This window comes from Daktulosphaira vitifoliae, unplaced genomic scaffold, assembly GCF_025091365.1.
Source record: "Daktulosphaira vitifoliae isolate Bord-2020 unplaced genomic scaffold, ASM2509136v1 Scaffold_1, whole genome shotgun sequence".
Lineage (NCBI taxonomy): Eukaryota > Metazoa > Arthropoda > Insecta > Hemiptera > Phylloxeridae > Daktulosphaira > Daktulosphaira vitifoliae.
In genome coordinates, this window is record NW_026099572.1 from 50205748 (window position 1) to 50230882 (window position 25135).

At 23.7% G+C, this 25135-nt stretch overlaps 2 protein-coding genes and 1 long non-coding RNA gene across 7 annotated transcripts in view; 1 reads left to right on the forward strand and 2 right to left on the reverse strand.

Moving 5' to 3' along the window:
* The first annotated feature begins 1983 nt into the window (after window positions 1–1983).
* On the forward strand, window positions 1984–16742 carry LOC126896642 (27 kDa hemolymph protein-like). Its single transcript, XM_050669589.1, has 6 exons — window positions 1984–2377; window positions 2441–2667; window positions 11789–11910; window positions 12536–12690; window positions 14843–14993; window positions 15842–16742. Exons 1-6 carry the CDS (start codon window positions 2338–2340, stop codon window positions 16047–16049), a joined length of 903 nt encoding a protein of 300 aa, XP_050525546.1. The 5' UTR covers window positions 1984–2337; the 3' UTR covers window positions 16050–16742.
* Window positions 4833–8205, reverse strand: LOC126896643 (uncharacterized). The gene is made up of 3 exons (XR_007701894.1): window positions 8088–8205; window positions 7116–7193; window positions 4833–4957 (listed from the first exon to the last, which is right to left on the reverse strand). It is a non-coding gene; the product is annotated as an uncharacterized LOC126896643 (long non-coding RNA).
* Window positions 16480–25135, reverse strand: part of LOC126896640 (uncharacterized) — a 21420-nt gene continuing 12764 nt past the window's right edge. Inside the window, exons 1-9 of one of the 5 annotated variants that reach the window (XM_050669587.1) lie at window positions 22916–23055; window positions 22451–22845; window positions 19750–20107; window positions 19317–19418; window positions 19113–19250; window positions 18860–18943; window positions 18638–18809; window positions 17537–17679; window positions 16480–16521 (exon numbers count right to left, since the gene is read on the reverse strand). In XM_050669587.1, coding sequence (XP_050525544.1) covers window positions 17538–17679; window positions 18638–18809; window positions 18860–18943; window positions 19113–19250; window positions 19317–19418; window positions 19750–20107; window positions 22451–22729 — 1275 coding nt within the window. In that variant the 5' untranslated portion in view covers window positions 22730–22845; window positions 22916–23055 and the 3' untranslated portion in view covers window positions 16480–16521; window position 17537. Of the gene's footprint in view, window positions 17113–17536; window positions 17680–18637; window positions 18810–18859; window positions 18944–19112; window positions 19251–19316; window positions 19419–19749; window positions 20108–22450; window positions 23059–25135 lie in introns of those variants that run through there. The other 4 variants (XM_050669582.1, XM_050669584.1, XM_050669583.1 and 1 more) reach the window with 4 other exon arrangements.

Consider the following 25135-nt stretch of genomic DNA (forward strand, 5'->3'; position numbering starts at 1 on the left):
CTAACTTTTTAACCAGTATTTTGGAAGTTGTAATTATTTTAATTAATTGTTTATATACAAACAATATTCTTTTGGTACATTTTTATACCTAGGCGAAAAGAGGCCAAAAAATGTTTAATGACTTACGTTTAAAAGCTTTTCAATTATTTAAAATTAAATAAAGATGATTAAACGAAGAAAATGTTAAATTAAAAGCTCATGAATATAAATTTTCAACTTCTCACAAAAACTTCCTGTATTAAACACTATTTGTATGTTAAAATAAATAAATCTCAACAAACCTAATTTGTTGTGAATAGTTTACAAAACTAAATATAATTAATCTAGAAATAGAAAACCATGAATTTTATTAACATTTGGTCCTTACTTATAGGTGAATATATTTAAGAAATAGATATTTAATGTCATATTCATGAATACGTTTATTTAAAATGTATCAATACAAACTTATTAATTTCATAAATTATTTATATAAAGCAGTTGACATACACTGTTTATATCACAAATCGTATAAACAAGTTTAGAAGATCTATGGTTTATATTTAGATAATTAGTTTTCCGCCAAAAATTTAAATTTTGTTATATTTTACACTATGCATTGATTGGTTGAAATTTACCACTCGTAATGCTTTAATAGCTTTTTTCAAAATGACAAATCGTATTTCCACAGAATTTGACATTATTTATTATTTGAATAATTATTCCAATAATTTTAGATCATCCATCATATGAATAAATAATGAATATTATTCGAATAATTTTAAGTATTGATTTGAATTTACTATCGAATATTTCGATAGTCAATATTTAATAGAACCCATCAGTATTATTACTTATGCATTTATAAGTGAACAGACTGTCGGAACAGGGGTTTGTTGACATATTTGTCTGTAAAAAGCCTGGTACTCTTTATTAATAAAATATTTTATTTAAAGATGTAATTCTTATTTAAGTATGTTAAATACATAAAATAATTTAAATATTACTAAGTGAATATGATAAATATTGTAGAATTAGTATAGAAATGCAAAATCCTAGAACAATTAACGAGCCGCTTAGAGTTGTTTTAAATATAACAAAATGTACACGTATTTTTAAATGAATTTTTTATTGTTAGGAAAGAAATAATATAACTCCCAAGAAACTTAATAATTAATTGAAAAATAAGAATTACGTATAGGTCTTTTTTTAGTTTATTTTAGCTACAAGTTTTTCTCAATTTATCTATTATAAAGTATTTTCTATATTTATTCCTAATACCTTATAAGGCTGTCAACTTTATTTTTCTAAATGTTAAGAAATATTTTTACTAGCTTATAAAATAGGAAATTATTTAATCAAGAAAACGACTTTCGATACCAACTTTTGGTCCAATAGTTCAGAAATTATTATTTTTACGCCTAAACGGGAGGAAAGTTTCGGCTAAAAATCGTCTAATGATAAAAATTGTCATCCCGCGCTTCAACTCCAATCAATATTTTAAAATGGTAATAATTTGAAAAATTATGTGTCAGAAGTTGTTATCGACAAGTCATTTTCTTAATTAGATCATTTATTATTTTATGGGCTAGTTAAATATGGAAGTTACCATTAAAAAAATATATAGTTAACACTCTTTTAATATATATGGGATTAAAAAAAAGTAATTATTAACTGATAAATCGAGAAATTTATGAAACTAAAAAATACCAAAAATAATATTTTTAATATAATTATAATTTTAAGAGAAATCTAGTGGCTACTGTTAAAAGAATCATTGTGTATTTATACATTTCTCATGTTATTTATAACATAAATATTTGTTTTCAATTATTAAAAAGTTTATAATTTATTGAGAAACATTCAATTACATTTTAAGAGTCATTCACTTTTCAGAAAACATTAACTTTTATCATTAGTCCTGCATTGTTATATACTGCTATCAGTATCAATAAATTATCTTATCATTCTTAGTAATGACGTCCGTATTACCTTCTCAATCGCAAATTTCCCACTATTTTTGTGAAGAATTACGGCCGGCTGTTATAATCCACTAGTTTTAATTGTTGTTCGTTTGCTGTCACTTCCGGAACCTGGTTTGCCTTGTGTTATGTGTGGAATTGTATGTAATAATTTCAATGGATATTAGACGGTGGTAATGTTACGTGTAATAAGCCAGCTGTTGTAATAACTTTCCATTTAATTGTGCTACTAAGTTTTTGACGACCTTTTTAACATATTAAATTATTTAGTTTGCGTATTAACATTGCGCGAGTTCGACGTCCAACCGCTCTTTTAAGTGATAACTTCGTGTAATTTCTAGATTTAATTACTCTTTTTACAACTAATAAACTAATCATGAAAAATCTCATTCTACCTGCAGTTATTGTGGCTTTAGGTATGTTTTCTAAGTTTATTTAAATTTACATGAAATAATAATTTTTTTTTTTACTTTTGTTAGTTATTTCAAATAATGTTAACTTTGGTGTTAATGGAATTGAAGGAGATACAGATCTTAATGATTTAAAAGACACTGTTAAAAAGAAGATAGAATCTTTGCCTATTGATGATATACCTAATATAGACCAATTAAATTCTTCAATTCCTTCCCTTGAAGAAGGTATGGAATTGATGAAGGAAAAATGTTTGAAAAACAGTGCGAACAACAACTCATTTGAACTAGTCAAGGTAAGCATTTCAATTTTTGACTATATTTCATTGTTATTTTAGTTAAAATAACAATTTATCTTGATTAAGTCATTTAAAAGTTTTTATTTTCCAGCATAATTAAATTAAAATACTCGTATAAGAAACATTTATTATATTTTTATTATTCATTTTGAAAAATTAGTTGATTTAACAAAAAGCATTTCTTTGAATTTAGTAACATGACTCTTTGTTATTTAGATGTAGTTAATCTGAAATGGTAATGTTATGATAGAATAGATAAAGATTTCTTAAGAAATTATGGAATAACTTATAATTTTTACTATACTAAAACATAATTTATAAACCTTCTTAAATTATTTATTTTATGTAATAAATGTATCTTTATAAGTACAGTATAGGTATAATTGTTAAAAACTGGAAAATTGCATTTTAAAGCATATTATTTTAGTTAAAAAATGTAGCACCAATTTTTTTTGCTAGAGTATCTATTTATATAAATTAGTAAATTATAATTTTGGCCATTATTTTATAGGGTATTTTGCATTTTTTATGTTTTTAAATATTAACTTAAAAAATTGATGCACACTTATAATTTTGGCAATCATTTCATATAATGTGGTAGCCTACATCAAATTTACATAATAGTGCTGTAGTAGTAGTGTCTATCAATGATCACATTGTTACTCTTCTGTAAGGATACAAAAAAATAATAATAAAAAAGATTATATAAAAATGCTTGTCTTGTGACTTATTGTTTAAAAATTAATATGTATATACATTATTCTTTTGAAAAAAAATAGACATATTATATGGAATGGGCTAAAAATGATCAAATTTTCAAGGTAATCTAAACATTTTTTTTCGCCTATTAAACATAATTCATAACAATGTATAGGTGACCCGTATAGCTTAGACAGGAATGTTTTTTGTCTCAATGCACAGATATCATGGTTTAATATCATATTAACCCAACCAGCAAGAAATGCATTTTTTCATAACCTCTCTCAAACAAGAGTTAAGTTTCTTAATTGAGAGGACATTAAACATAAAAATAATGAACAATATATTTACCAGGCTTAAAATTGATTTCAATAATTTTAATATCAATAAAAATAAAAATTGGAAAAAATGAAAATTGGTTACTAAAGTAATTATAAAAATCAAAATAATTTTGGATATTTATTATCAAAATTTAAATGAAATAAATTGGAAATGAATTAGGAGATTCAGACTTTCTAGAACCCCCTTATTAGTATACTATTTATATGACAATAGTATAAAATTTACTGCCATTAATATTATTATTCTTTAGATTATAATAATCTATTTAATATTCATGATTATCAGAATTTAATGAACCAGCTTTATTTTATGACAAAGTAAGATAGAAGTAACCACATAAAAGTATTTTATTTTCTAAATGAATAAATAATTCATTCATAAAAGTTATAAAAAAATAATTTATAGTTGACATTTTTTACTTTCTTTTATAAAAGCATTATCAAGAAGATAACTTTTAAATTTCAAATGGCAACATTCTGTAAAAATTTAATTCTAGGCATTATATATAAAAATCTATATTTGGTACCATAATTTATTTTTTGAAATATCAGTATGTGAAATCAAAATAAAAATTATTTAAATAAAAAATCAATAAGAAAAATTGATTAAATATATAAAAATTAATAAACTGAAATTCTAATAATCCAAATTGGCAAATTGATATATCGATAATTGAAATTAAAATCAAAATTTGAGTATAGATTTTTAGCCCTGATACATACTTAAGTTTTATTATTTTAAAAATGGTACATATTTATTTTTATCAGGACAATACAACTAATGCACATACCTATGATATAAAAAGATACAATATAGATAAATGACAAAAAAAAGGCATTTTCTATTTCAAAAAAATACAATATTTTTACTTGGGGTCCAATATTACATCAATATTTTATCATGTTATTGCAGTAGTAGTTGTTTGAACAAGATATGTTATTTGTTTTACATATTCAAACTTTAAATAATTCTTAAACTATTTTTTTAGTGTTACTAAAAGTTGTTTAACAATCAATTGATAATTGTTATAATAAATTTATTATAAAAAATTACAATAAAACCTTAATTAAATTTTCTGATTAAGTAATTTTCTCAATTGATGTTCTTTTAACAGATTTTAGATGTCACATTTCTATTTTGCAAAACTGTTTTTTTAGAACAGTCAAAATCCTTTACTTTAAACATTTTTTTTTTAAATACTGTTGTATCTTTCAAATTTGGCTTCTAGTATTTTCACAAAATGATTCTATCAAATTTGAGAAAATGAGCATTTTTAATGTTATTTTTAACTCTAATTGTGTTAACCATTAATTACTTGATTAAAAATTTCTTATTGTATTATATTTAGTCAATAAAAGAGGTGTATCTAATAAATCAAATAATAAAAACCACAACTTTTTTTTAACTACAGAGCTATGTAATTAAAATTTTTGCAAACATCAATTTCATTTTTTTTTTTAGTTTCAAAAATGTAATTAATCTCAAAATAAAAGGAGAAACCTTCTCTTTGGAAATTACCTATAAAAGTATTTTAAATATTAGTAATAATCATCAATAAAAATCATGGTGTGAAATACTATGTTAATATAATTATGTTTAATAAGAACTTAAATGACAATAATATAATTCTATATGTTTATAATTAATCTAAATAATTTGCATTTTTAATAAAAAATACAAATTTATTTTGTCCTCTTGAGGGGTATATTATATAGATTATAATTGATGTTAGCAACCTTGAAAATGTTGTTTTATAACTCAAGTTAGTACTAAAATTATAATTATAATTCTTGTTAGCATTAGCTGTTGGTAAAGACCTTCATAGAATAACTGCTCTTGTATAATAGTTATTTACTCACTCTAATAGGATGGATGTAATATTTATTTTATTTTTATTTTTAGCCATATGATCTCATAAAAATTTCTGTTTTATTGTATTCTTTTTGAATTGCTTAAACATAATTTAATTATTTGCCCACAAATTTAAAACACACTTATATATACATACACAGACAGAACTAAGGCCTGGGCCAACTGGTCTATGGCCCAAGATAAAGAGCCCCATAGTTTGAAATAATTATTGTTATTTTTATTATTAAAAAATTGTATATTATTAATATAGTTTTAATATTCATTTTAATGATTAAAAAATTAATTGTCGATTGCATAAACTCCCATCACACTCATACAATAAATTAATAAATAACTTCTTTACAAATACTCCCATGGTATTTTGTAAAATATATATAATACCTAGGTGAGATAGAGGTCAAAATTAATTTTATTAAAAAAAAAAAAATGTTTTTTTATTTCGGAATATTTTTTACATACACTGTATCTTATTATTGATATATATGAAATACTATTTTAATGAAAATTTAAATTTTTTGTGGCTTTTTAAGTTATTTAACTCACTAAGTCACAAAAAAATACTAAAAAATCACGAATACTTATTTTGGATACAGTGTTACCATTACAGCACATACTGACACTGACCTAAAAAAAAAACCCCTTAATACCTCTGGTAACGTTATCACTAAGTAATATTGTCACATTTTGCCAGTCTACACCAGTAGTTTAATAATGAATATTTCAATGATGTACAATAATGAACCAAGATTTCAATTAATTAAATTGTTCATATTTTTATACATTTCTGTTGCCTTCCTTATACAAAATTCTTTAGAATTATATACGTTTTTAATTAGTTTTATGGTTTTAATGTAGTGATTATGTGTCAATAAATGTTCGATCACAGGGGATTTATCAACGTCTTAATTTTTAATGTTTCTTAAGCGCATTTAAACCTGGCCCCTATATTTCTTTTTGTTTGTCTTATGAAACATTTATTACAACTTTCACATTGTATTTTATAAATGTCCGATTTCCCTCTTCTTCTACTTTATCTTTATGGTTACCTAATAAATCTCTTAAATTGTTAATTTTAGATGTTTCTAAAGTTATACCAAAATTCTTAAAATTTCTAGCTAGTCCATTTAAGATGCTCGGATAATATAAAATATGTGATATAATTACTTTTTGTTTCCCCACCCTAGTGAGTGTACACTAGGTGCCGCCCTCCTTTCTTTATTCCACTTTTGTGTTCGGACTAATTTTGAAATTACGTTTTCATTATACCCTTTAAACTTGACTCCTATATTTTTTTATTGTTTGTGAAATTGGAATTAATATTACTTAACAAATAGTAAAAAAAAATTTTATCTCCCCATTATAAAAACCTTTGTTATAATAATATTAAAAGCTGTTATATAGTTTAAAGTTCATTTATTTGTAACCTCATCAAATATTATCACTATGATTAATTTAACATTAACATGTATAATATGTTACATTATTTTCAATTATAGAATCATTATTAATATACTCAACAGAACTCTTTTTACCTCATTTATACTTATGAGATTTGCTTTGTTTATTTTCGTGTTCAAACAAGTGAGTGTTTATATCTTTTTACCAACCATCTGGTAAATAATAAAAAGTTTTTGTGTAAGTTATTATTATTATAATATTATTGCTGTATATACCAAAATCCAGATATTCAGAGTGTGCAAGGCACGAAACCCAGGTATATACATATTGAGAGGGGAGCCTACTATTTTTAATATTATAGTAATGGAAGAGCTATAGCTTTATAGTTCACTGATAATGAGTCAACTATAATAAAAAATATTAACTTTATTTGAATAATTATTATTATTATCCTAAATAATTATTCAATGGTGTACGCAGAGGTAGGATCTATACTGATATCAGTCCAGGCCGGACTAATGCGATCCAATCCGAATTAAACCGGTCCAAAAATCGAGTCGGACCGTAATAATTTAATGTTTGAGCCCGGGCCAGGTCGGACCTTAATTTAAAATTAACTAATTAAGGAATTAAAATTTTGACTACGCTACTATAATTATTTCGTAAAAAATAAGCACGTAAAGAATTATTATTTGTAATACGTTTTCATATTTTTCGATTAAGAATATTTTATGTTTTCAAAAAAATCTACAAAATCGATTTATTAAAACTTCTTTTGACAATGTATATGATTACAAACTCTTGAAAACATGGTTATTACCGCATTTAATATATTTATTTATTTATAATATGTATACACTCGTATTATAATTGAAGCTGCATTAAGATTATTTATGATTGTCGTAAAGATTAATAACGAAATACATTCATTTTGAAGTTATATTAACTTAATTACACACGTTCGTAATTTCAAAATGAAAAACTAAAAACGGATAAATTTTTTATTTTTAACATTTAATGTTGATAGTATTATTATTTACATACTTAAGTATTTCTGATGAAAATTAATGTACCCACCATGTTTGAAAAAATAATCCGTTACTTACTATTATTCATTTTAATTCTATTTGCGATAATTGTAATAAAATTTGATCAATTATATTTAATATATAGATTAATTTAATATTATACAATCTTAATAATGTAATTTTCATTGAAAAAAATAACATGTAATGATCGAATAAAAAAAAACAAAATTAAAGCTATAAATAAATGACTACTCTTTATTTAGTTTTATGTCTTTATTTCTTAGAGCTACGGTATATTTAATTATTATTATATTCAAGTACCTAAATATATACTTGTAAACAAAATTTGTTAGAACACTCATTTTGAAAAAAATAAAATATTAGATTTAAAAAACAACAATTATATGAAATTAAATAATTTTTTTCTTCCATTCAAGGATAAAAATCATTAAATAAAATTTTTTTATTTGGGAATTGCTATTGTGAACTTGATATTATGGTATATATATAAAAAAAAAAAAATTACAATTTTGTTCTTATAATTTTTTTTATCCGATCCAATAGTTAGCGTTTTATGATTATTTAAAGAATTGACTTTCAAGTAATAATTTATCATGATTTAGTTTCATAGTATCGGCGGCAGAAATAATCTGTTTCAATAACCAATAATATGTATTAAGGCATTTTTCAAGTAAACTTTTTATCTTAATATTCTATTCTGTTATCTTAGTTAATAGAAAATTGGTTTAATGTGACAGCGTAGTAAATAAAAGATTACTGCATTTCAATCGTTAAGATAACAATAAAATTTAAAAAAATAAAGACTAAAACATGTTTTAACAAATAAACAAGCTGATCGGATAAATAAAGTTGTTTGTAATTTATTCTTCTATCATATTATCACGTTAAAAAAGTAAAAATAGTGGTTCCCATTTAAGAAAATTAATTTCAATGTTTTTTAACCTTGAAGGGAAGAAAACATTCTTTGTTCACATATTACATTAAAGCTTTTTGGACAAAATAATTTTTCTCTTTATAAAAATTTTAAATATTCAACAGTTTTTGAGAAAATGAGAGTTTTTGTTCATCTTGTTTAGCGTATTCAGAATTTTATGTTGAATCTACTTTCACTATAATTATTTAACACAAAATGTGTTTTAAGTTAATTTTAATTTATACTATTTTTATAAACATTTATTTACATATCTTAACTTTTAAAAGTTAGGTGCTATTTTAATTTTAACTCATTATTATCTTAACTATTATTATAGTGGATAATACCATTTGATGGTATCAATTATTTTAAATATTTTGGAAGTTATAACAATTAAACGCGATTCAAGTTATACACATTCATACTTAAAGTTGTGGTTTCTCATAAAATTAAATGTATTAACTGCTGAAATTAAATAATGTAAAATATTTAGTAGAATTATATCTTCGTCGAAACTTAAAGAAACAATTTAAAAATTATTTTCTAGAGTAATTATTATGTCGATTTTTGTAAATATATTTATATATATTAGTTATCAGCATAATTAATAATAAAACTCAAAAATATAGTGTTCTATTTATTTTTAAAGCCCATTTAAGGCTTTCGACTTCAAAAAGGAGATCTCTTAACTTTATTATAGTACTCAGCTATTCTGTCCATCGCAAAAAATAAATTATATAAAATTAAAAATAATTTTCGGAATAAATATACAGGTGGCCCACCACTCACTGACAACTTAAATAACTTTTGATCCAGTTAATATTTTTTGTTGATTTTTTTTAAATAATAGTTATACGTTAGGTCTATAGCTATATCTCAATAATTAATTTTTTTACATTTTATTAAAAATATTAATTATTTTTAAATTTTAAATAAAATGTAAAAAAAAAATCTAAGATAACTATTTTGTAGAGTAGAATTTAAGAAAAATTTTAGTAAAAAAATATCTTATTAATATTCAGTAGTAAATATTCTGTAGCGTTTTGAAGTTTGTGAAAATTTGAATTTTCATGTACTATTTTACGGTATTAAACATTGAAATACGTATTGAGAAAAGGACAGAAGAAAACGCTATCTTTTCAATATACTTTTGAATGAGAGTGATAAGTAATAATTGCCTTATCTAATTTCTTATCATGGTATTTATGCCAAGTTTGTAATGTATACACACTATCATCATATGTATACACAGTAATCATGAAAAGATAGCGTTTTCTTCTGTCCTTTTCTCAATACGTATTTCAATGTTTAATACCGTAAAATAGTACATGAAAATTCAAATTTTCACAAACTTCAAAACGCTACAGAATATTTACTACTGAATATTAATAAGATATTTTTTTACTAAAATTTTTCTTAAATTCTACTCTACAAAATAGCTATCTTAGATTTTTTTTTTACATTTTATTTAAAATTTAAAAATAATTAATATTTTTAATAAAATGTAAAAAAATTAATTATTGAGATATAGCTATAGACCTAACGTATAACTATTATTTAAAAAAAAAATCAACTAAAAATATTAACTGGATCAAAAGTTATTTAAGTTGTCAGTGAGTGGTGGGCCACCCTGTATTTTCAAAGCATATTCAAAATTAGCTATAGACAGAAGATTTACAACAATACAATAAATTTTTAAAGCTTCAAATATTTGTATAATTTGACTATATGTGATTCTAACGTCATTATTAAATTTCAAGAACTTTATATAAATTTAATGATAAAATATGGTTCAAAAATATATTGTGCATTAGATTTTAAGAGCAAAAATAAACAATGAGTTATTTTCCTTCTCTTTTATTATTCTGACTAATACTTCAACATCGTCATTTCAATCTTTTCACAAAATCATTATGTTCAGTTTTTTTAACAAAAGTCGAAATATTATATATTGTACATGTTTTAGATTTTCCTATGTTATCAAGTGTAGTTACATATTTAGTCATGATTTATAACTTGCTGTATTTATAAATACTGAATACTGAAAATTTAATGATGTTGCATTTATCTTCGACTTAAAGCATTTAAGGTATCCCTTTCCCTAAAATTAAGAGATTAAAACCCACTCATTTTAAAAATTTAGAAAAATATGTCAAAATCACTACTGTAAAAAAATTGCATTTGCTAATATTTTTTTTGCATTTGAAAACTACTATAACATTTTTTATAGATCACTAATCCTAATAAAATTTTAATAGAGTATACTTAAAACAATAAGCTTTTTTTTGATATGCATTTTGTGAAAATCAAATGAGAAACTTAAGTACAGGAAGGGCTAAAACAGACCACCTACACATATAAATTATTTTTTTTTCATTTCCCTTTTTTTTAATGCTCTGGAATGTTTATTAAAGCTATTACTGTATATTGTCTAATAAAACAAATAATTTAATAATTTAATATTTTAAGTAATATTTTAATAACAACAATTGTAAAATTACAAATATACAAATTATTGTTAAATTTAACAGATTCACTTTTAAGCGTTTTGTTTTTTATGATTGTGATGTGAATTACTACCATATATGATCTATACTCACCCAAACTATGGTGCAATCCCACTGTGCTGATTTTTTTTCCAGTATCTCTATAATAAGTCATACTCGTAAAAAAAAATATCCGATTTATGGTGATTAAAACATCATCAACATTCACTTCAATTATAATATATATGCTGACGGTTATAATATTTACATATGTTCATTATTTGAAAATTGAAATAAATCTTTACTATCTAAGAATATTAAAAACTAGAAATTTTTAAAGTTATTTTTTTATATTTCAGGAAGCTGAAGGAGAGTTTAAGTTATGCATGAAATCATTGGTAAATGTTAAAGAATTACAGAAAGAAATAGAAACCCAAAGACCGACTGGTAAATTAGATGAAGTGTTCAAAAAATACTGTTCGTAAGTATTAAACATTGTATCTTAAGATGTAGTAGGTTGCTGCTCTCAAAATTTTAAGAAGATCAAAAATTATTATGATCTATAAAACAATCTTTATAATGGCTTTAAATCGTATTTAACTGATTTAAACTCGTTATATTTAATCTGTTAAATTATCTTGCTATGCTAAATTTATTTAGTTGTTTCCCAGTCATTTATAATAAATAAAATTATCAGCTTTTCTGGGAATTTCTGTAACATGCTACCATTTTATTTTTTTAGATCTTTCATTAAAATTTTTTTTTAATCACCAAATTTTAAGAAAATAAGTTAATTTATTGAAGTAACTTTTACTGATTTACTAATTAATGGAACAATGGGGTTTCAATTACACCACTTATGTTATATAAAAAAAACTCTTTGAATTAATTTTAGAAAAAATTATTTATATGAATTAGTAAGTTTTCAATTTGTTAAATAATAAATTTTTAAATGTCATAACATAATAATGAATTATAAATAATATTTACAATTTTCTTCAAATTTGAAAGTTTAAAATTACCTTCTTTTTAAAGCAAAATTATTAAAATATTAATTTTATGTTTTTTTTTGTTTCAATTAAAAATAACAACTTAAATTTTTTCAGAAAAAAAAAGGATTTTCAAAATTGTATATTAAATTTTACTTCAACATTAGATGCTTGTTGGGATGAAGGTGAACGTGCTACTAAAAAAATCCTCCAAAATGTTACTGAAGCTTTGATGGAATTTATTTGCCATGATGATGGAGACAGAATAGCTTGTATGTACAAAATCATATTTCTTAAAAAGTGATTAAAAATGTCAATCTAAATTTTTTATTAACAATAAAAATTGTTGAGTACATGAGTATAGAAATTATAGAGGCATAAAGTTTATGAGTCATAGTATGAAGATTTGGAAAAAGGTAATAGACAAAAGCATAAGAGGGCAAACATCAGTAACAAACAAACAGTTTAGTTTTTTGTCTGGAAAGTCAACTATGGAGACATTTATTTTGTGACAGCTAATAGAAAACTATAGGGAAAAGAAAAAGCTTTGTATGGTATTTATAGATTTGGAGAAAGTGAATGATAAAGGTTTTAAAATGAGAAATAGAATCCCAAAAAGGTATATTTATAATAGAAGATATGTATGATGACACTATTACCAGAGTAAAAAGTAATAGAATATTTTAGAGTAAGAGTAGGAGTGCACTAAGGCTCTGTTTTAATCCCTTACTTATTTTCTCTAATGATGGTTGAAATTACTAGAGAAATACAAGGAGAAGTAATGTGGTGCATTTTCCTGACGATATAGTGTTAATAGAAGAAAATATGAAGAAAATTAATCAAAGGCTAGAGGTATGGAGATCAGCTCTTGAAGAAAAGGGTTTAAGAATAAGTAGAAGCAAGACAAAATACATATAGTACGAGTTTGACAGAGAAGAACACGAGGTCGGTGAAATGAGGAGGTTAGTAACAATAGGTGATGATGTGATTGGAGAGGTGGAGAGTTTTAAGTATTTAAGATGAGTTGTATTAAAGAGCAATGATATTGACAAGGATGTAAGACACAGGATTAAGTGAGGATGGTTGAAGTGGAGAAACCGTCTGGTGTGTTATGTGATAAGAGAATTCTAATGAGGCTGAAAGGTAATTTCTATAAGACTGTAGTGAGACCAGATATGATGTATAGTTCAGAGTGTTGGGTGATTGATAAGAAAATAGAGCAGAGAATGTGTGTTGTAGTAATGAGAATGCTTAGATGAATGAGCGTAGTTAATAGAGAAAATAGAATAAGGAATGAACATTAAGGAGTATAAGTGTAGTGTCAATCATAGATAAGATGAGAAAGAATAAACTTAAATGGTTTGGTCATATTACGAGGAGAGAGAAATCAGAAGCTGTAAGAACAGTTATAGTAATGAATTTTGAAGGATTATTTTTTTCAACTTAATAAATGAAAATAGTTATAATAATAGATAGAATTAAAACTATTTACAGAGTGATGGAAATATGGTATGACACTCATTTTCTCGAACTATTAAGAATTTAAAATTTTTGTAAAGAAAAAACATATGAGGTTCAAAAAATTCTACAAATATATATAGTTTAATAATTTTTTTTCTTGTCCCTTCAAAAATAATGATCCTTATTTATAATTTTATTAAATGAGAACTCCTACTTATAACTTGAGGAAAAACTTCAAACCCTTATATTCATATAATTTTTTTCCAATCAAATGTTCTTCTGTTACAGCTTATTAAAGTTCAGTGATTTTAATCCAAATTTCTATTGTTATTTTACTGTTTTGAATGCAGAAGTCATTATTTTTCTTTGCAGTTACATAAATGAGTTTAAATAATACATAGACAAAAACCGTCATGGAAAATTTTTCATTATAACTACCATAATAATTCATTTATAGACTATCATAACATATTGCCATCACAATGGCAGCAATAATACTGGTTTCATTATCACTGGTATAAAATACCAAATCAATTTTGAATTTTTATATGACATCCAAATCTTGGATGTCAAGAAAAAAATATCAGGTTTAACAAACTACAAAAAATTGTAGTTAAATGTTTTTTTTCCCGTCCCTTCAAAATATATCTAATAACTCAATAATCAAGAAATAAATACTATTTAAGCTTAAAGCTTAAATACTACTTAATAAACTAAAAAAATATTTCTAAATAATTCTTATTTTAGAAAAAAAACTATTAGTCAATGATCAATCAATTTTTCTACATATATATATTAAAATGGTGAGAATCTATTTTAAAGATTTTTTAATAAGTATATTTTATGTTTAATAAAAATTATATTTAGAGTAATCAAAATAACATGGTATTAGTAAAAATAATGGCAACATTATCTGCATTGTAATTTAAAAATATTTAATTTATGTGAATGCCATGTTTTTAGTATTTTACTCAGAAAAAGGCCCAGAATGTTTAAATGATAAACAAGAAGCCATTCAACATTGTTTAAATACATCATTCAGTAGATATACACCAAATGGTGTTGGTAATCTGTCTGATTTACCATCATTTAGTTTTGAAGAAAGTCAATGCAAGTAAGTTCTAATCTATAATCCATAATCTATATTTTATTTAAATTATTAATGAAAATTATGTGAAAATAAGATGCTTGTTTGTTTAACTACTTTTGACTTATAAGATATTTATTTTTTAAAACGCATTTAAAAAACAAGTCAAACTTTATACATTTTAAAATTTATAATTCAAAAAAATTAAGTTCAAATAATGAAAATAATATATAAATTTAATTAATTTTTAATATGACTATAAAAAATTTAAAAAGTATATTGAAATTGAGTAACACTAATAATTTGAATAATCTTAAGGAAATCATTTTTGTTTGATACATTTTTATATTTAAATATAGTACAATATGAAAAATGCAACTACCATATATAGGGTGATTCTTTTAATGCTCACAAGTAGCTAGCATTAAAAGAATCATCTTGTTTATCATTGAATAGATTTGATAGTTTCTGTGATAGGCTCAAGAGAAAAATATTTTAATAAATTATTTATAGTATCTATGTAAAAAACCGTATAATTTATTATTATAATTTCTATTTTTTTGCAATCTTATCATTTTTATAGCTCTCAATGATGGTATAAGTTGAGCAGTAGGGGCAGTTTTCAAGGGCCCTACAAAAGTTTGCGCCTTCACTGATAGCTTTATAATTAATATAAATCTATGTATAACCTAATACGATTAACATGTTTTTTTGAACGATTGGTGATAAATGTAAAATAAAACTTAATTTTTAATTATTTGAAAAGTGTTTTAATCAAGTTTAGAACACTTAAAAACAACTAAAAAAGTAGTTTTTTTTATTTTTTTAAATAATAAATTATTTTATTTTAAATTTTGTTGTACAACTATTTTTAGGAGTTTAACCGAACTTCAAAATTGTGTTGTTATTGAGTTAGAAAAATGTAAAGAGCCTACATCAGCTAATTTAATAGGAGCTTTGTTTGATTTTATCCGTCGAGAAACCCCATGTAAGCAATTTAGTTCTAATGGAAGTTTCATTGCTCAATCATCAGTCTTTGTAATGGCACTTTCAATTTTAGTATTTTTATTGAGACTAAATTGATACTGATCAATTTTATAGACTTATATATATTTTATAAAATTTTAAAACATCAATATGTATACAAATATTACCTTAAATCAAAATTACCAACCTACTTTTAGAAATAAAATATATGTCCTATATTTTTATTTTAGTTTTCAAACTAAATAACTATATATAATAGCCTTTATTGTGATTTATTCTATTAAAACTTAATTTATTTTAATTTATTTATATTGTAATCATACAGCTATTTTTACAAGAAAAAAAACAAATCATAATTTTCTCTGAAATAATTTTTTTATTTACAATATACTTAAAATGAATAATTACAAATAAAATATATTAGTGTAAATGTATAAGTTTATTTTGATTTTTTGTTAATATAATTTATAATTGTCTGGTTTTGGTATTTCAATTTCAAAAAGCTATTTAGGAAAAACAATTTTAGTTTTATTTTTTTTTTGATATGTGTATGTTTTTACTTTAATATCTGTAAAAGAAATCATTTAAATTAGCTTATATTAATACTTAGTTTAAATTTATAAATATTTTAATTGTGGTAAAAATGTTAAAATCTATTTATCAATCAGTTTTTGCATTTTTTTAATCAATTTTAATTGTGATTTTGGATTTTGTTAAAAGTTTAACTATATAATTGAGATATAGTATATTGTTAGCAGTTATTCAATAAAATTATATTTTTTTTTTTAATTGTCTTTTAAAAATCCTAACACTCATTTACTTATTTATAAGTAAGTAAAAGAAAATAACAATTTAAAAAAAAAATATGTTAACTCTCAACTCGAAGATTGGTTTGACACCAGTCAACTACAATTGAACTGTTGTGTACCAAGGAGAAAGTCAAGTGCAGTGAAGGTTTCCTGTTGTCTCCTGCACCAGTGACACTGCTGTAAAAGCTCTCGTATGGTATGGTGACCCATTTGAGAGCTTATAGTAGCAGACGTCACTTAACTTTAGAACATATCAGTAAATAATGTGTCTGCTGCACTGGATGCATTAGGAGTGTGGAACACTGTCACACTATACTCAATTTTAAAACAAAGACAATAAAATACAACTACTGAAAATAAAATCCAGAAGGTAATAATATAAATCTATACAACAATATAAAAATGTTTTATACTACATTATATAAAAATAATTAATTAAAAAGAATAAAGGAATAATTTTTTTTTTTTTAATCCACAATTTGAAGAATGCCGTGCTTTGCATTCGAGTTAATTTTAAATGAATAATTAATAATTTACTATAATGTATATGAGCAACACAATATATATATATATATATTGCTATTATTATTTTACGATCAACAAGTATCTCTCTACAATATAACTTTTATTTCCAATATTAGTTAATGATTTAAAATTAGTAGATGATAATAAAAGTTATTCATTTTAAAAAAAAGTAACAGTTTTGTTAATATATAATGCATGTTAAGCAAATGCAACCCGTAAATAATTAATAATAAATTAAGTATTAAACACCTCAAATTTTTGGTAATTCAGCAGATGTTGTAATAGAGCCATAACTGTTTTTGAATAATTTATTTGGTATTTTTCCAATCCCTTCTGATTTGACACATTTTTTATTCATTTTAAATTCTAACCTTTGTAGGACATATAATATTCTAAAATTTAAAAAATATTAATGTTAGCAGACAATTTTAATTTATATCATACAATAAACTACATAATCAAGGTCGCATTTAAAAATTATGTCACATAAGGTATCATATAATGTTGCCCTATAGAATAACAATCATTTTTCTTTTGCTCTCAATTTTTTGTAGTAATGATCAAAAAATAAATTAGGTCTTCAATACATAAAAATTCACATGTTTTAACTTTTATATGTAAATATTTTCTCCTGTACCTTTAGTAGCAGCCAATGCCCCTTAAATGTGGCTCTGTACATAACTTACAACTTGGTGATAGAGACAATCGCCACCCCCAGTAAAATGTTTTCAATAAAAAATAATAATAATGTGTGTATATATTATAGGTATGCACATACACATTTGAAAGTATTATTTATTAAAATGGCATGTTTTAACTACGGAAGCTATTTGTACATTTTATTTTTATATTTTACAAGGTAAAGTCGTTGTGATAAATTTTTTGTTTTTTAATTTATAGTATGTAACATAAGCTTTAATTTATGTTTAAAGGACACAGTATTTCCCAAACATTTTAAAAATTTAAATTGAAAAAGTTTTGTATTTTGAAAATTTTGTAGAAAATTTGCTATTTTGAATCCCATCGTGAGCAAGTAAAGAGTTGATATAACATAAATAACGTTATAGCTTATAACATAAAATTTACAACTATAATTATTTCATGAAATTTAAGATAATTTTGAATTTTGTAGTTTTGATTAGTTAGTGAATATACAAGATATTTTCATTTCATAAGTTTAAGAAGTAAGACCTTTTAGGACCGTTCTCGTGTATACTTTAACATAAAATTAATAATATTTTATTTTCCATTTTAAGCTTGGCGATTTTTTTTCACTTTTATAAAGTGTTTTTTTGGGGGGGTTTAGATAATTTAAAAGATATATAAACTTAGTTGAAGTATTTTACTTACATATAAATAAGTGTAGAAAACACTGTAATAGTAGCTGTAAGCAGGAAAAAAGCACCAGCAAAATTTCCAACAGTTATTTCATAAATAGCACTGTAAAGTGGACCACAGAAAATAGGTATGATGTTCTCTCCAATACTGCTAACTGCAGTTACTTGACCTAATGATATTAATACTAATATAAATTATTTAATTATTAACAATACAGTGAATACTTCCACAAACCTAGTTCATCTGCTGGAATGATTTTGTTGATAATAGACTTTTGAGAGATAATAGCAGGTCCTTGTAGAAAATTTAAAATAGCTCCTACAATCAAGTTCACAATTAAAAAAATAAAAATAAATAAATACTTTTATTTTTTTTTTAAAAATTATATTTGTAATTAAAATTTAGTAACTTGAAAGGTACTAGTTTTGATTATAAAATGTGTTATCGAGTTAAATTTAAAAAGTAAATCTGTTATTTACTAACACACCTAGGTAAAAAACTTCCTCAGAACTTGCATAAGCAAATAATACTTGAGAAATAATTTTCCCTAGGCAAGCAATTAAACCAACTAGTGCATCGCTAACATCATACTTTTTTATCAACACCCCCAATACCAAGCAGGTTCCTGAAATATAAATTCTTCATTGTTATTATCATATTAAAAAAGAAAATCATTATTTATATTAATTACCAATAAGATTAATAACCACAGAAAATGTCGAGAAAATGCTGAACTGCATTTCATTCCAATTGAATTTAACACGAGTAAACAAATATAAGACACCTTTCTCACCTATATTATACGTAAAATAAAATATATTTATATATGATAAAAATTAAATCAAGAATGCAATGAATATAATTAGAAGTTTTTTTTCTATGTACCAAAATAATTATTAGAAATCGAATTCTTTGTTGAATAACAAAAAAATTATTTAACATAATATTAAAATTATAATTCATAATAATTATAGATTTTTTTTTAAATAACTAAATGAATCATAAGCATTATTACTACCAGTAAACATACTGATGATAGCTCTATCGATTATATTTAAAATTTATTTTTTGCAGTTATTGAAATAAAAAATTATTTTACAGTATAAAGTGAATAGTATTGTGACCTTGTTGAGGACCCATGATTGTGGTGATGAGTATAATTAAAGCAATAACTTTCAATCTTCTATGATTTTTTGATTTTTTGAAACTTACACGGAATGCTTTGATTACGTGTTTCAAATTAAAGAATGTCTTGATATGAGACCAAAATGAATTACTAGAATCAGTAACTACTGCTAAATTTTTATCCTGAACTAAAATAAAAGCCAATAATATACTGATAATGCACAGTATTGATGATGTTCCATATATTCCATAGTATCCAAACTTTCTGTATAATATCCCAGATAGAGCAGAGCCTATCGGAAGACAAAATGCAACCGTTAAGTTTACCATACCAATTTTCAATGTTTTTTCTTTTACCTAAAAAATTAATGAAATTAAATAATTTTAATTTTCTTGTATAGTATAAAAGAAAAATTATCTTATTTTTCTAATATACAGAATGATTAACTTATTATTATTTGACGTTAATTAATATTATTTATTTCTTAATTTATAAGTGGTTCAATGTTTTATATGTCCATCCCATTACCCTTAAAAGTGTATTAACTTTATTTTCTTAAATGGTAAACATGTATGTTTACTAGATCAAATGTTAGAAAATTATTCAACTAACATAATGTCTGGTCGATAACATTTGAACCAGTATTTCGATAATTATCAACAATTTTAACAATTGACCTAGCTAACATTGATTTCCTAACGTGTAAAAGAGAGTTACCACTCTTTATAGCATGTTAAGTTCGGGGAAATATAAGAATGTAAAAATAATCAATTTTTATAAACAATTTTAAATGTTGACTGGAGAAGTGGTACAGGTCATGTTATTTTTATCATTATGGATTTCTCTGGACGCTGCTCCTCTCACTCAAGTCTAAAAATATTCATAACTTCTGAACTACTGATTCAAATGTTATTATCAACCAGTCATTTTCTTAGTTGGATTATTTTTTGTTATATAAACTAGTTAAAATATGTTTANATTATTTTTTGTTATATAAACTAGTTAAAATATGTTTAATCCCATTTAAAACAATTAAGTTGTTATTCTTATACGGAATAAAGAATGGACTTAAAAACATTAGACTTATAAATCGATAAATAAATAATATTAAACAAAGCCAAAAGAAAAAATTCTAAAAATTATTATTATTTTAGCAGGAATTTAGTAAATTTAAAATTTTTAAAATAAAATGTTTTTTTTTTAATTTTTGACGTTAATAGGTTCAACTATATTAAAATCGGTTTCTTTTGACACATAAATCAACAACATCATTCAGTGAGAATTAAAAATTTTCATGGAAAAACATTAAAAAATGCACATTGTGATAAAACCAATTTTTGTCAGCTCTCATTAAAACAAAAGGGTCATAACAAAAAATTCTATTATAAATTTAAAAAAATTGTTCAACCCTAAACAATATTTTATTTAAATGCTTACTATATTACTACTCTTTAGAATAAGACTAGAAATAAACAGATTACACTATTTGTCTTAGTACAGTTCGTGGATAATCTTATCTACGGACCGTACAAAGTAGATCATCCTCTCCAATGAACGCTTTTTAGTACTCTGTTAGTAACAGATGATGCAGAATCTATTTTATAATTGACAAAAATTTTAATTCAAATTAAAAAGATTTGATAGCAAGAATTATAAGTTTTGTATTTTTTTTTAGTGACATGGGAAATCCACCACTTCGGATGTCAGTGTTGTAGAGTAGGTTAATTATTTTTCAGCTGATGTTTGTCATAATATGTAAAATAATGAAAAATGCACACTATTTATTTTTCTTAACAAACAATAAATAAATAAAAACTTATAATTTAGAACACACCAAATCGATTAATTAATAATAAATAACGGGCTGCCCGGTGCGGATACCAGTCTTCCTAACTCAGGATAAACATCATTTTTGCTGCAATCTTCTTTCAAACTAGTTGCTTATCACCAATCTATTAAAATTGGGAGTGACGTTCAAGCGTTTTGACAACCGTTGTAAAATGAAAATTGTATGTTGTACCATAATACCGATATTGCATCGTCTTTATAGGGGAGCTTAGTCCTCCTAAATTTATGGCAACTCCCATCCAAAAAATTTGATGAAAATGACATTAGAAGGGGAGAAATTAAGTTAAATCTACAACATATTTCATTCAAATTGCGTTTATATTCGTCCTTTTTTATCGCTCATTCGAGAAATAGATCAGAACATCAATATAATCAAAATTCAGATTTAAAAAAAAATTAACCACATGAAAAGGTACCTTAGGTATTTATAAAAAGGAATTTGTTTCGATTCATCCATTAAAAAAAAATGATAACAGTTTTAAGTAAAAAAAGATTAAAAAATATAAATTTATAGATTGAAAAAATTACAATATGTTTTGAGATTTCTCCCATTTATATGGAACAAGGTAAATTATTCAAATTTTTTTAGAATAACGTCTTTAAATAGATACATTTGTGATTTTTTGACGTATCGTTTAAAAAAATCTGTCAAGTAAGACTTGAGAAAAAATATTGACCAACACAAAAAAAATAAAAAATATACACATTATGTTAAAACTAATAATTTCTCAGCTTCGTAACATGCTAAAAATCAAACAATTAAGTGATAAAAGTTTTCAAAATTAATTTAAGATATTTTTTTGATTAGAAAACTTTATACTTTTTATCTATTAATACCAAATTATACTTACAGTACTAATATCACCAACGTAGGAATAAACAGACATGAATAAAACCACCCAATGTCCAGTCAGGGCGATGGGTAACGATTGCCACAAACCAGAAATTTCCATTGGAAGTTGGTCAAAAAAATATACACAAACCATGAGGCCAAGATTTTTAATAATCTCTCCAAAAATAGGTAATAACATGCATGGTCTCCGTCGACGATTTCGGTCACTCCACGAACCCAAAAATATTACAAAAATAGTAGGTATACTGTTTTGTAGTATTGTCTGCCAAACAAGCATGTCGGCTACTAATTTTTGTACTCTGATTTCTTCGCCAGTGAAATAAGCGAAATCAAAGTTCTTAAGGTCAAGTTCATTACATACACTTTTATTGAATCTTAGGTTGACTCTACATGCTTTTTGAATATTTAAGTTTTGATTAGTCAAACTTGCTAAACCACAAGCAATTATATAAAAAAAAATCACCGGTTCAACATTTATATGTTTTACCGAAGTCTTCTTCACGGATGAAAGGTTTTGATTTTGTTTATGAGCTGAAGATGCTATAACTTTTGCTTTAAATGACTCATAACTTACATCAACTTTTTCATCAATCATTTTTAATCAAGCTGAAAAATTAAAAAATGTAAAAAATTAATAAAGTTTTATATAGTTGTTTCCCAGCCAAGTGTCACCAATGGGTGATTTCTTAATTCAAAATATTCATGATACTATTATAATATCATATCTAATTATTGTGCTATGTTGTACAGATTGTGTATTTCAAATTGTAAATAAAAAAAAATAAAGTTGTTACTTATGTCTTAAGTTAGTCCTGTTCCTTATAATTCGAAATTATTAATTAGAGTTATACATTTTAAACGATAAAATAACTCTGAAAAAAAAAACAAGAAAATTTCCCTAGGACCTTTTTTAATGACTACTATAACAAGTTAACAGACAAGAAGAGCCAATACTAAATATTTAATGACCTTTTTAATTTCGCCATTAGAGTCGCTTGTGACCGAGTCTCGAACCCATGACAGTAGGCATCAGGAACTACCGCGTTACCGACTCGTCCACACCGTCCCTCTATACTTAATTACATTCCAAAATATTTTATATATTACAAAAAATATTCTCAACTCATTAGGCTATAAATACAAAAATCTAAAAAATGTTTGTATTTATACTTTTTGTGCCCTGTTGTGTTGTCATTTATACGATTATTCAATACATAAAGCATAATTTTTTCTCTTCAAAATTGTTTATTATTCTATGTAAAAAAATAAAAAACGCATCGAAGCTAAAAAATTGTTCTAACGCAAAAAAAAAACAGCTCACATATTAAAAATAATCTAATGAATATAATGAGTGGATGCCAATCAGTAGTTAATAAAATTGTTTAAACCAGTTTGCTATTTTCTTTCAGTTTTACAGTATTTCACTACATTTGTGATATGAAATACTTTTTTTGTTAATAATTTAAAAACAAACTACAGAATAAAACTGTTGCAAAAATTGACAATAAATAAATAAATTTCAAATATAAAATGGATATTCCTACTCTATTAACAACTAGCGATATATATATGGTATTCTATATAGATCTTAAGCAGAAATAATAAATTTTACATTTTATAGATATATATTTCTATAAAAAAACTACAAGTCTTTAAATTGAATCATTTAAGTTGATACTAACTCATATAATAATAATTATTATATGATTTATAATATGTATTACAAAATAAAATCCTATTCAGTATAATTGGTAATGTATTAATTGCTATTAAAGTTGACAAACTACTATATTATTTTTAATTGTCACAAAATTAAATATTACAAGTTTCTATGAATCATCTTATTACTCAATAAATATTTTATATAATAATCAAGAGAGTTTTTGAATATTTCGATTTTCGAAGAGGTTGTAAAAGTTATCTTATTTACAACACCTCCTCCGAAATAAATAACGATTTTTGAATTTTAATAGTATTTAGAGAACAATAAAAATTAAGGTTAACAAAAATATTTGAAATTATAATCCTCAACATATAAAATAAGTGTTAGTTTTATACAATATATAAACATATATTTAAAAAATGTTTTTGTTATAACTAATATATCAGAATAAACAGAAAAATATTAGCTTCCGGGCGTAGAGCGCCGACTTTAGACCTACGATCGCCTTGTGTCAAATTTTATCTTAGCACACCATAAAGATATTTGTCTAACTTTATTTTTAATCTACGAGCTAAAATAAAATTTTTACACTCTTAAAAATATTACAGTTTTCCAGTTGAATTTGACACTCAGTACCGCTATATTGCGGCAAACTTTTATAAAATGTGAGTAATAAAGTAAATATTCCGATATCGTTAAAAAAAAAATTGCCATCATCATACAGATCTATAAGTATGGACAACACAGACACGGATACAGATTATCGTTTGAAATTTTGTGTAAAAGTCACAAAATATTTATAATATTTTAATAATATAATAAAATTATATTATTTTTTTAATCTCCACATTAAAGAGGTCAAAAAAGGGGAATTTATTCGATTTTTGACATTGTACACCAAAATATATGTTTAAAGTTTATTAAATTTTAAATTTAATTATGTTTTGTTTTTTTTTTTTTAACTCGTTTTAAATAATTATGAAAAATAATATTTATAAAATATTAACAAGATTTATGAAA